The sequence below is a fragment of the Podarcis muralis genome, chromosome 2, assembly GCF_964188315.1.
Source record: "Podarcis muralis chromosome 2, rPodMur119.hap1.1, whole genome shotgun sequence".
Lineage (NCBI taxonomy): Eukaryota > Metazoa > Chordata > Lepidosauria > Squamata > Lacertidae > Podarcis > Podarcis muralis.
This window is the reverse complement of record NC_135656.1, coordinates 14382807-14395444: the sequence shown is the minus strand read 5'-3', so window position 1 is coordinate 14395444 and position 12638 is coordinate 14382807. Positions and strand designations below refer to the sequence as shown.

The window sequence follows — 12638 nt, the reverse complement described above, 5'->3', positions numbered from 1 at the left end:
GCTTTGTTGTGTTTCCACCTCGCCCCCAGGGCTGGACAAGTCCAGAACCTGATTCTGTTCGGAACGACTTGCAGTACTGTGAGCATCAGCTGGAGCTTCTAGAAGACATCACCATAAAAAACCGGCGTGAAGGACCAGCTATGAAGCGTGAAACCACCAACCCTTTAGACCTAGCTGTGCTTCGCCTGACAGAGCTAGAGCAAAACTTGGAGCGGAGATACCTCAGAGAGCCCCTCTGGCCTCCCCACGAGGTGGTAGTAGAAAAAGCTTTGCTGAGTAACCCCAGTAACCTTGAGCTGGGTACCACAGAAATGTAGGTGTATTCTTTTACTGTTGACTGAATTGCCAGGGCCTTACTCCTAACTCTGAGAATCAGGGTCGTCTCACTATTTATAAAAAGCTTTTTTTATACCTTTCCTTTTAACCCAGGGACTCCTAAATCAGTTTACATTAAAGTAAAATAGTAAAAACCCACAGGAACTAACATTTAAAAAGCCTCTTGTGGAAATGGGAGAATATGGACTTTGTTGGGGCAGGAGTCCTGATAAATTCCAGGTCTGATTGCATTGAGAAGATATTAAGATGAAAGGAAAAAAGCTGCTGCTGTTGGTTGTTTTGACATGAGGCTCTTTAGGCAATAGAAAGTGGTAAATGTATGCATTGCAGCAAAAGTGAGAAATCTGGTGAATGTTGACATTTACCAGTAAGTCTCATGGTTTTACAAGGCCCAGCAGGAAATGTCAGAAATCTTATTGGCAAGAATCAGGCCTGAGGTATGATAAATATCCTTTTTGCTGCATATGCTGGAAATGAGAATGATTTGAACTTAAGGCTACTGTTAGATTTCCTTTTGGGCCTACTTAAGTCTTTGAGGCTCAACAATAAATGTCAAAGTTCACCAGATTTCTAATGTTTACCTAGCATGCTTATGAGCTAGGCGACGATGGACGTTAATGAGAACTAAATATAACAGGGATGTAGGTGGTTTAGAGCAGTAAGACTCTGAGCCAGAAGTTATAGATTCCCCTGACGATTCCATCCTGGAGCTTCAGATGATGCGCCAAAGGCCTGCCATCTCTCACAGTATGTTTCCATTTGGAATGGCCCCAAGAGACTCCAAGTGAAGAATTTCCTTTGCTGGGCAGGATTGACTTTCCCCCATCTTAATGGATTGCTATTTTTTTTTCTTCTGCAGTTCATACGAGATCACACCGCGGATGCGAACGTGGCGCCAGACCTTGGAGAGATGCCATAGTGCAGCCCAAGTTTCTCTGTGCATCTACCAGCTGGAGCGTTCTGTTGCCTGGGAGAAGTCCGTTGTCAGAGCGGTGAGGAACGAGCACTGGGTTGGGGGTAGGAAATAGAAGGAAGCCTAAATGAAGAAATCAAAGTGAACATAGGTAACTTGTGAAATCCCTGGTGCAGAGAAGAGAGTTGATCCTCCTTGTGTGGCCTTTAGAGGCACATGTGTGCTGAAGCCTGTACTAGGAGGAGATGAAGCAGCTGTGGGATCTGCAGAAAGATCTCTCTGTTCCAAAGGGGTTGGCTAGAGCAGAGCCGTGGCTTGGATGAATCTAGCTGGGAAGGAGCTCAATTTGGGGACAAGGGAAAAGGGAGAGCTCTCGGAGCTCAACTTTGGCCTTGGACCTCTGAATGTGGTGCTGGTCCTCACCCCTCCTTGTTCTCCCTGCCCTTCAGACTTGCCTAGTGTGCCGGAAAGGGGATGATGATGAGAACCTGCTGCTATGCGATAGCTGCGATCGTGGCTGCCACCTCTACTGCCACCGGCCCAAGATGACCGAGGTGCCGGCCGGTGACTGGTTCTGCTCCCTCTGCATCGCTCAGGTGCTGGCTCCATGTGGGCTAGAATCTGTCCCATCCCAAACTCTTTGATATTTCCTCCTTGATTGGCAGGGCTTCCTTTGCTCCACAATTTGTACTGAGATGCATTCCAAGGGAGGGAGTGTTGAATGTTGGAGTGTGTGGGGGCGCAACAGTGTGGGACCGCGCAGTATCCCTAGCAGATAGCTCTAGGCCTTTTGTGCTGCCTTTGGGAAACCCTTCCCTGAAGTGGGATTCCTAAATTCACCAGTTTATGGTTCTTTACTTCCCTCTCTCTCACACATACATCCCTGTCGCCCCTCCAATTTCTCTATGGTACAGATGCAAAGAGAATACCAGGATGACTATGGCTCTCCACGACGCGGCAAGAAAAGAAAAGGTGGAAGTTCTGGGGCTTTTTTTGGAAAGGAGGAGCTCAGGCCCCGATCTCGGTCAGCAGCAAACCAGCAGCGCAGTAACCTGGCCAACGTACCGCCCCGATACTCGGGTGAAGGCCTGTCTCCTTCCAAGCGAAGAAGAGTGTCTACACGAGGCCAGAGTGCCGACCTCACCTTCTGCGAGTAGGTGTCACCTCGGAGTTGGTGTCTAGGGGAGATGGGTGTGGAGCAGAATATGCCATAGGGATAAGCTTTCAGTTAGGTTTGAATGGAGAAGAGAAAGGACCATTTGCTCTAAGACTTGCCGTGGCCCAGAGATTCAGAAGCAGAGCGGCACCTGGAACATCTGAGGGCTGTGGAAGGCTTGTAAATCCCATTTGCTTTCCCTGGGCTTTTTGCATCTGCCACGCAGAGAGACATCCACAGTGGACATGGGGTGAAGCAGCCCCACTCTGTGAGGGACTTACATTGGGCTTCTGCAGCAGCTGTTTCCTCTCAGATGTGCTGTGGCTCAGAGATTCAGAAGCAGAGAGGCAGCGGAGGGGAAAACTTGTGTATATGTTTTCCCACTATAGCAACCCTTGCCTATTTAGTTGCATTAGTAAGCTGCCGCAAGAACCTCTTTGGTTAGTAGGCGGTGCATGAATGATCCAAATAATTTGGTTAGAGTGTCAGTAAATCCCCTCTAGGGCTCCTCTTGCTCCTTGGGAGGCCTTCTCAGCTTGACCAATAAGCTCTCCAGTTTCTTTAGCCCTGACTCTTACATTGGCCCCTTTTTGTCAGGATCATCCTGATGGAGATGGAATCACATGAAGCTGCCTGGCCTTTCTTGGAACCAGTTAACCCCCGGCTAGTGCCTGGCTATCGGAAAATCATCAAAAACCCTATGGACTTCGCCACCATGAGGGCACGGCTGCTGCGCGGCGGGTGAGTCCAGAGAGGGAGCATGCTGGTGGCGGGGCCAGCTCAAGGCATTTGCAAATCCAAATGGCGCTCACACAACCCCTTTCTAATTGTGGGGGTTGGTCCTGGTTGGAGGGTTTTGTGTGCTACAAATGGGGTAGTTTTGTGCAGGTGGAGATAGCACACGCCTTATGGTGGTCCCATGCAGTATTCCACAGCCCTTGGGCCTGGCTTCTTTTGCAGTTACTAAACTTGAGGTCTCCAGAGGGCTTACTGAGGGAAAGGTGATGCTGCGCAGGGAAAGGAGTGTGTGATGAGGCCTGCCTTGGGGAGGTCAAGCGTTGTGATGTAGGAATGGCAGAGAGGTAGTGATCGCAAAGCTGGCGTCCTTTGCAGTCACGCAAAATTTGAGTTAAGGCTTTTTAGAAAAAAGGCACAGTGTTTTATCCACCACCTGGGCACGATATTGGAAGAGATTTAAAAAAAATAAAAATCTTGAGGGGTAGTAGCTGTATCTGTCTGCTTCAGAAAAACCATCCAAGAGTGTTGTAGCATCTTGAAAACTAACCCCTTTATTAATGCATGAGATTTTGTGGACCAGAGTCTGGATGTATGGAACATTGCCCCACATTGGCAGGAATATACAGTGGTACCTCGGGATACAGACGCTTCAGGTTACAGACTCCGCTAACCGAGAAATAGTACTTGAGGTTAGGAACTTTGCTTCAGGATGAGAACAAAAATCGTGTTCTGGCGGCAGCGGGAGGCCCCATTAGCTAAAGTGGTGTCTCAGGTTGAGAACAGTTTCTGCTTAAGATAGACCTCCAGAATTAATTAAGTTCTTAACCCGAGGCACCACTGTATATGCAAGATCGGACTACATTTAAGTTTCATCAGAATTGTCACAGTCTGTACATTTAGAAATTTATTTCCCTCTGATGTCACAGCTTTATTTGCCCCCCTTCCACACCCATGTGTATATACTTGCCAACTTGGAAAGCACCTACATCTGATGAACTGGACTCTTGCTCATGAAAGCTTACACCACAAATAAATTTGTGTTAGTTCTTAAGATGCCACAAGATCTTTCCTTTCTGTTTCTTACAGTGTAAATTAAGGTCTCAGACTTGAGAAACCTTCCTGTAAATTAGCCTGCCGCTAGCTGCTCAAGCTCAGCAGCCTCCTCCCTTTCCTAATGACACCTGCAAATGGTGGTAGCCCAAGCAAGGGAGAGACTGGTGGAATTGTCCCAAATGTATACATGCCTTACTGCTGTCCTGTAGTCATTCCTACAGTTGACAGGTCCCAAATCCAAATTACGCCATAGCTTACTGCTGTTGAAAAAGAAGCTGGTGCAATGTAGCGTTGGACTGGAGCCTGGGAGATCAGGTGTCAAATCATAGAATTGTACAGTTGGAAAGGACCCTTAAGGATCATCTAGTCCAATCCCCTGCAATGCATGCAGGAATATGCAGCTGTCCCATACAAGGATTGAACCTGCAACCTTGGCGTTATCAGCACTACATTCTAATCAACTGAACTATTGAGTGCTTATTCAAAAAACACGATCCCCACTAAGTTATGAAGCTCACTAGGTGACTTAAGACTAGACCCTACCTTACAGGGGTTGTTGTGGAGGTAGAACAGGGAAAAGGTGCACTACTTGGAGGAAAGTTGTAGTATAAATGTAATAACATGATGATAATCTGCCCCTGCATTCTAGCCACTGGGAAGAAATGAAGGAAGGGGAGGGGAGAGCTTGAGAGGAGGGTTGATTCACAGTAATTAAGAGCTGGCTAAAGCAGTGTGCATTGAGACTGCCCTCACCACCAAGGGATGGGATTGTGGTGTTGCAGGGCGCCTGCAGTTTCTGTCTGAGTGCTGGACTTAGCTGCTTCCAGGAAGCTGACTGCTGCTCTCTTTGTCCTCCGCAGGTACACAAGTTGTGAGGAGTTTGCTGCTGATGCTGCCCTGGTGTTCGACAACTGCCGGACCTTTAATGAGGATGAGTCCGAGGTGGGCAAGGCAGGGCTGACCATGCGCCAGTTTTTTGAGAGCCGGTGGGAGGAGTTTTATCAGGGAAAACAGGAGACAAACCCATGAAGCCGGCAGAATGGGGAGAGATGAGAGGAGCCAAAGGCGAAGCCCTCCCATTTCAAAACCCTGTGCTGCACACTGTCTCTTCTGGAGCTCCATCTTGCTACCTGCTGATTAACGTTTCCCCCTCTCACAATGATTGGACTTGGATTGGCATTTAACGATGGGGCGGCTTCACTCGCCGCCTGGATCCTCAGAAGCCCCCCCCCCCTCACTTCTTCGCTCTAAACAACACAAACTCTCTGAACTGTGTAAGCCAAAAAAGAAAAAAAAAGTTTCCTTTTTTTCAAATGGAGAAACAACCACCCACAACCCCAGCTTAGCTGGGGCTATTTAATAATAGCAATAGTTCTTAGTGAATGTGTAAGAACACTTTTTTCTGTGCAGTGTCAGTACCATGCATTAATGGCCAGTAACGTGAACGTTAAGTTTTTCTCCTTTTTAGAGTCGCGTTGAAAATGTATAAAGCAGATCACTCCTGCCTCTGGGAATGACAACCTTGATGACACTGAAACATGCTGCTTCTACCCCCCACCCCACCCCACCCCTTTGCCCTTTCCAACTCTGTCTCAACCCGCCTCTTCTCCCCACCACTGCTGAACAACCACTGTAGCCGTGGACGGTTCCTTCCCCCAGTTTCCAATGATCTTTCTGAAACCAAGGGTATATGGCTTAGAGCTGGTGTTCATCTGGAGGAGTTAGGATGTCGAGGTACTTCTGCCCATGTGAATGCAAGATGTACTCCCATCTCAAGGGTCTCACCCCTGTGAGCCACATTCTCTTGGTTCAACTAAGATGGGCTGCTTCCAGAGGGGTGGTCATAGCTTGAGCTCTTCATATGAAATTGGGATCTTGCATTCCTATATTTGGTTAATCTACATCAACCCCCCCCCCTTGCTCAATATTGGTTTATTCCAGATTTAGTTTCTAAGGGAGTTGAACAAAATGGGAATAATCCAGAACGAGTGTGTACCAAGAAGACAGTATCAACCAGATAATCCCCCCTCATGCAAACCACAGTTTAGCTGGATGAACCTTCCTGCTAGCCTCTTCCCCACCCCTGATTCCACAGGGAACACTTCAGCAGGGGCAGCTCATGAGTCCATTGCGGTGCCCAAGTCTCAGCTGCAAGAATACAGCTCATTTCCCCCTCTTAGTTGTGGGTAACATTGCTGGATTGTATCACTAGGCTTCAAGGGACCAAAGTAAAGGAGCTTGCAGGAGTGGGGTTGATGTAACCTGCGTTTTGGGAGGAAGGATTTTCTGATGCCCCCTTCCAGCTCTTCAGAAGATCATGTCATGGGATTCTGGCCTTATTGAGTGTTGTCCCCACCCTGTCCCCCGTCCCCCAACTCTGCCCCAGCGTTATTCCTCAGGGATGGCTACTGTCTACAAAGTTTGATCTGCAATCTATCTGTACGTTTGGTAGGATTGTTGTTTCCTGCCTCGGAACACCATTCCCAAACTATCGTAGGTATTTCCTCCTTGAGACAAGATGTGGGATTAAGCCCATTAGAAGGGAGGGAAAACTGCCACCATTTCATCTTCCTCCATGTTAGGTTCCTGTCTCCTGACCATATTTTTAACCTGTGGGGTCTAAATCGTGCTGCCTCCTTTGGTTACCTTGACTGAGATTCAATCTAGAAGGGCAGCTTTGGACATTACATGCAAGTGAAGGGAGAGTAGAGTCACTTGTGTGTCTTCTTGAGGTGCATGCCGCTGTGGAGGGCACATGCTAGAAGCATGAAAGGACGAAGCTCATCCTTCCACCAACTATGGCCTTGCAGGATGTCCACAGCTGCCCTCAATCTAAAGATCTGGAATTCATAGGTATTTCCTTTCAGCTTTTGTCTACATTTTCTATATAGTATTTTACCTTAGATCGCCACTCATACATACCCCATGTGAACATTCTTAACATTTTAGCCTTTTTTCTAAACCCTTTTCCAACTGGATTTTGATGGTTTTCAGAGGAGAAATAATCGCGGTTCCATTCATCGTTATTTTTGCCACGTGGGCAAGAGTAGCCTGTTTCAATGAACTACCATTAACTCCCGTGCCAGAACCACCAAAACCAGAATTTGTTTTGAAGCTGCCTGAGCAGGTATAGAGCGGTCTGTAGAGGGTCCGACCCCCAGGCCCTGTTCCATTGAAGCAATGGATTGCTCCAGCTTTGGGGAATGATTTAAGAACCCGCACAGTCCACCGAGAACAGCTCTTGCACAAGCTTCCATGGAGATGAATGTCCAGGTGTTGGATTCTTTGCTATCCCACCTATATTAAAGCATGAGAAGGAGCCTGATGCGAATAAGCAGTTGTGATACTTTCTGTATTTGGGTTTCTGGTGCTAAGCGCTTGACAGATTCAAATATTTGTGGCTGAAGCCAGGTGATCCTTGCCGCTCGCACTTGGTGCAAAGAGGGAATGCGGTTTTAACAAAGTCTTTAAAAATACATGTTTAGGTCTCTAGCCTTTTTAAAAAGAAAAATACCCCAAACAGTCCACAAGGCAGTTGTTAACAAGCATAATTGGTCATCTCGTTTCTTGCAATTCAGCAACTCTCCATCAGTCATCCCCCTCATGGTGCACGGATGCCTACTAGCAATCTGTATTCGAAGTAATAACCTGGTTCCAAAGCACCAGTCTCACACTGTTGCTGAGCAATGGTTTCTAAGGAGACTGCTGTCTGGGAAACAGATTCACCCGACCCTTATTGTATTCAGGAGTCATAGGCTTACATCCTAGTCCACCCCAGCTGCCTCTGTCCTGGAACAGGGGCGTTGCTGCCGTTGGTTTTTCTCCAGTCTGTTTCAGGATGCTGGTCCAGTATTCTTGGCCGTGGTGCAGATGCATAGGAGGCATATAGGAGAGATAAAAGAGGAAACGACTTGTTTCTTTCACTTTTCTTCCACCACCCAGGTGGATCGGAGTGGTAGGAAGGCCATCTCCTGTAACCTTAACTCCCTAGCTGCTTTTCATACCCAGCCTAGCTCCTCAAACCATTGTAAATTACGGGTATCACTTAGGGGCAGATAAACGGCTGGCAGGGTCCCATCAGGAGATGGCTTTCCTCCCGCATTTCCACCTGTGCTACAATTGAATGAGGGGTGTGTGTGTGTGTGTGTGTTTGTGTTTTCCCCCTCCCCGCGTCGACCAATCCAGTTGCAAGAGCACTGATGTAAGTAAAATGCAGCCACAGGTGATGTAGCCTGGAGACTGAAACCTCCCTTACTGTGCTTCCTCTACCCCAACCTCACTCCCCACCCCCAGTTGTTTTCAACAAAACGTAGCCTTTTTCTATCAAATAACCTCAAACTTTATTTTATTTTAAATTTTGGGATTTTTGTTTTGTTTTGTTTTTGCTTTTAAAATAAAGAGGTAGATTTGAAGTCTATTTGAAACTGACTTTATATTATGCATAAATATTTATATTTTATCTAAACTTGTGCTGTAACAGCTTCTTTTTGGTGGGTTTTTTTTTTTAAAGTAATGTTTTCCCCCCCTGATCTGTTGGGATTTTTTTCTCAGCTATGAGAAAGCTCTAGAGAGTTTGGAAGTGTTAATTGTTGGGCTTTTGTTTTGTTTTGTTATGGAAATGTTAAAATTTTTAGATTCAAACCCTCACACCTTAAAAGAATGAATCCAGGTTTGTCCTAATCTTGATCTTCATTAGGGGAGTCAGTGTATAAAATACCTTGTTGTTTTTTGAAAGTTACATGCATTTCCCCCCCCAACTGGATTTTGAGAATTGCAACTAGAATAATTGGCCTTATCATCCAACTACTGGCTTTTTCTTCCCCCTTCATCTTGATTTGATATCAGAAAGGAACCAAGCAACCCAACATCCTGTGAGATGCTCTGAACAGCAGGAAGAGGGGCATCACACTTTTTATATGAATAACCAAATGTGTTTGTTTTAGTGAATTTTTGATAATGTACAGTTTTTTGTGAATTTAAATTGATTTCTTTCTATATTTTTAGGACCAACCTCATTTTTAATAAGGTTTAAAAGGAAGAAAAAAAAATCTAGAATTCCTGTTTGTTTCCTTGTGATGTTTCCACAAGTACAGATGTTAGAGTGCTTGTCAAGTTTCAAAGAATAAACAAAAAAACAACCCACGTTTGATAGAGAAGAATGTGCTTGAGAATGTTGTCTTTTTCTCGGGGCGGGAGGGGAGGGGCGTTGCTCTGCTACAAGCTGAACATTAACCACTCTAGACATGGACTTGTTCCCCCTCCTGCTTTTTGGCAACCTGCCTCAGTACCCTGTTAAGATGTGGACCTCTGCAATGGGTGCCAGAAAGCTTGAAGATGCGTCATTGTTTTTTTTTTAAAAAAAACAACAACACACACTCTTAATGTTGAAGTAGAGACTGGGCAGGTGCGTCTGTAGTCTATGATTTCATTGTGATACAGCAGAATTCAGGCAGGATGGCGAGTGGAGGTTCCTGGTGGACCAGTTCCTTCCAAATTGCATGATCCGTACAGGTGAGGTCACTGAATGTTTCATGGCATTGGTACCCCTGGTCTACAAGTTGGGTGTTGTTTATACAGGCCAGCTGTGTTTTGTGCGCCTGGGTAGCTCAGTTGGTTAGAGCATGATGTTGACAATGCCAAGGTTGCAGGTTCGATCCCCATATAGGACAGCTGCATATTCCTGCATGCATTGCAGGGGTTGGACTGGATGATTATCAGGGTCCCTTCCAACTCTAGAATTCTGTGATTTCTAAAGAGGACGCCATCTCCACCTTGGGTGTAAAAGGTAAAGGGACCCTGTACGTATAGCTTAAATTAGAGCTGTGTGGATCCTACATGGAGGAAGGCCCAGTCTCTACAACGGGAATCCAGCCCAGCCTTATCTACTTTTAATTTGTCATCTGAGGTGGAAAAACCCAAAAGATCAGCCAGGCTTCTCCAGCTGTGGTGGAGAGAAATGTTTCCATCATGATAGCAGGCTACATTTCATGGAGGCTTTTGAAATTTGGTGTTTTAGGGCAGTGACATTTTGATGAGGCTGGGATGCAGTGAACTATCCCAGCAACATCTTGCAGAGATATTGTAGTTTTCAGAAATCTTAAATTCTGTGGGTTTGAATGGCACCCAAAGTCCCATAGCCTGAGCCTCTCTTTACCTCCATGGTAAGGCAGTTGCTACTCCCATTAGTGTGTATAGAAAATGGTAAAATGAACATACAGAAAAAGTTCAGTAACCACCACAGTATGGAAAGTCAATTGCAATTTTGTTTGTAGCTTGCAGAAAGATCAGTTATTCATTAGAGCTAAGTGGAAGTTGTGTAAGAGACCAACTGCAAGGGAGATATTGCAAATGCAAGACCTGGTATGCACCTCCCACTTTAAAATAACACCTGAGTTCTCAAGTAGCTCCACCCCCCCTTTTTTTTGCAATCTTAAGCTGAGATGAGGACCTTTAACAGTTGGCTGGGCTACAGAATATTGTGCTGGATGCAGACATCAGCTTCTAGGTAAACCAAAACTTCACACACAACCATTTCTTAGATTGTGGATTAGTCCTCAGTTCCAAGTTGGGGGGAAACAGCCTTCGCAGCAAGCATACATTTCAAGGGGGGGGGGGGCAGCCTTTTTACTACTGTTTAACATGAACCTCTTGTGCATAATAGGATAGTTCAATTGTGTTGAAACTCTTGACTTTTCAGTGCTCCACCACTTCAGGGAATCTTGCTGTCTACATTGCCAAGGTGTTCTAGAGCAGATTGCCAGTTCACAGGAGACCTGGCCTTCCAATATGCCCCACACATTTCAGAGTATATCTAGAATACATCTGATGATTGCAAATAGCCGCTCCCAGGGAAAAGACTGGTTGAATTTATTGGGTACTCTTCATTGGTAGCAATCCTGCTACTAGTGAAAGGGTCAGTAGAGCTGGTGAAGTTGTCTGCCAGCAACACTGGTCCACCATCCTTAACCTTGTCCCCAAGAAATTTCCACAGAACCTCAAGAGTTTCCTGGAGCATAGTTTGAAAATCATTATGACAACATATTTTGTCTTAAATCGCTTTAATAGGGAGAGAATGACCAGCATCTTCTTGAAACTGCTTAATGATGACGACGAGCTAAAAGTAACTATCAAAGAAGCAGTCAAGCCACAGGTTTTTTTCACCTTTTATTTAAAAACAAAAATTTGTTCAAAATGAGACCAGTCAGAGCTCCACAGAGGGAAAGGTGTACAGGGGTTGAGAGAGAGAAACAGGCCTGGCTGTAGCATGGAAGATACAAAACTATAGAAACTTCTCAATTAAAAAAAACTTGTACAAATAGTCCTAAGTATATAAATAAAACTAGCCGGTAAAATGAACTGAGACTGTGGGTTGCGGGCGGGCCAAGAACTCTCGCTGTGTCTGTGGCAAATGGAAGCACAGAAGAGTTGCCTTTGGAGAGTTCCCGGGAGCTTTGAATGACTTGAGTCAGAAACAGGGCAGAGGCATCGCTCAAGAGTGCCAAATGCATGTTTACAGGAGACTCGTTTACATCCATGGCAAGCATGTGGTGGTGGTGTTTTTAAAGCAACAATTTAGCTGTTATGTTCCAATGTTATGATGACGAACTTGGGTGTTAAAAAACACACTAGCCTGTAGCCTGCTGTAGACATGAACCAGAATGAGATGGGTATTTCTTAAGAGTGGGTGCCTATTGCTATCTGCTTTAAAGGCCATTTGCTACAGGGCAAGGATCAGTGCAACCATCTGAACCACCAAGGGCGTATTGCTCCAGAGGAAAGTGCCGACAAGCTATGAACTTTGTCCCAAGGTATGGGGTGGATTGGGCCTTGTGTTAGCTCAAAGCAGAGCTGGAATCCCCGCCAGAGCTTCCTCCTAGAGAACGGGAAGGCAAAGCTGAAGAACACCAAGTGCTCTGCAATCAAGAAAACCCTTTCTTTAAAAAATAAAATGTTATTCTGGTGCGATCCTAAATTATTTCGAGGAAACACTTGTTACTGACCCTCACTTCTTTTTTTGCCACTCAGAATGTTAGTAGCGTAAACTGTTTTAGCTCCTGGACAGACAAAAAGTGAGATTTCTGGAAGACGAAACGTTGACTTTTCTCCTTTTGCCCAACTCGCAATCGCCAACAGCTCTAGGGGTACTGCCTCTGACAGAGGAAATACATGGCAAAAACGGAAGCAGGAGGCCACAGCGCAACCTTGGGCCCTGCTGGAATAGAATTGGTTTGGAATACTATCTGCTTTATTTGCTAGCATGTTTGGTGTTGCCTCCATCCCACTGTCTGCTTTGATGGTGCTGGGTACGTGTGTGTTTTGAGCTGAGGTATTGGTATTTGTCAAGAGCATCACTTCTGGATAGAAGAGGCTCCCCAAAGAGCAACAGCTGCTGTTTGACAGCCATTAGCTCAGAAGTGTCTTACTTGGCTGTGCAATCACTTT

General features: G+C 45.8%; 1 protein-coding gene across 7 annotated transcripts in view; it reads left to right on the top strand.

Annotated features, from left to right (window-relative positions):
- The window catches only part of BAZ2A (bromodomain adjacent to zinc finger domain 2A), a 66326-nt gene extending 56988 nt beyond the window's left edge, over nucleotides 1-9338 (top strand). For 6 of the 7 annotated variants that reach the window (XM_077923916.1, XM_028710345.2, XM_077923914.1 and 3 more), the window contains exons 24-29: nucleotides 30-313; nucleotides 1196-1328; nucleotides 1699-1845; nucleotides 2164-2402; nucleotides 3003-3146; nucleotides 5057-9338. In XM_077923916.1, coding sequence (XP_077780042.1) covers nucleotides 30-313; nucleotides 1196-1328; nucleotides 1699-1845; nucleotides 2164-2402; nucleotides 3003-3146; nucleotides 5057-5225 — 1116 coding nt within the window. In that variant the 3' untranslated portion in view covers nucleotides 5226-9338. The remainder of the gene's footprint in view (nucleotides 1-29; nucleotides 314-1195; nucleotides 1329-1698; nucleotides 1846-2163; nucleotides 2403-3002; nucleotides 3147-5056) is intronic. The other variant, XM_077923915.1, reaches the window with a different exon arrangement.
- Nucleotides 9339-12638: the final 3300 nt, after the last annotated feature.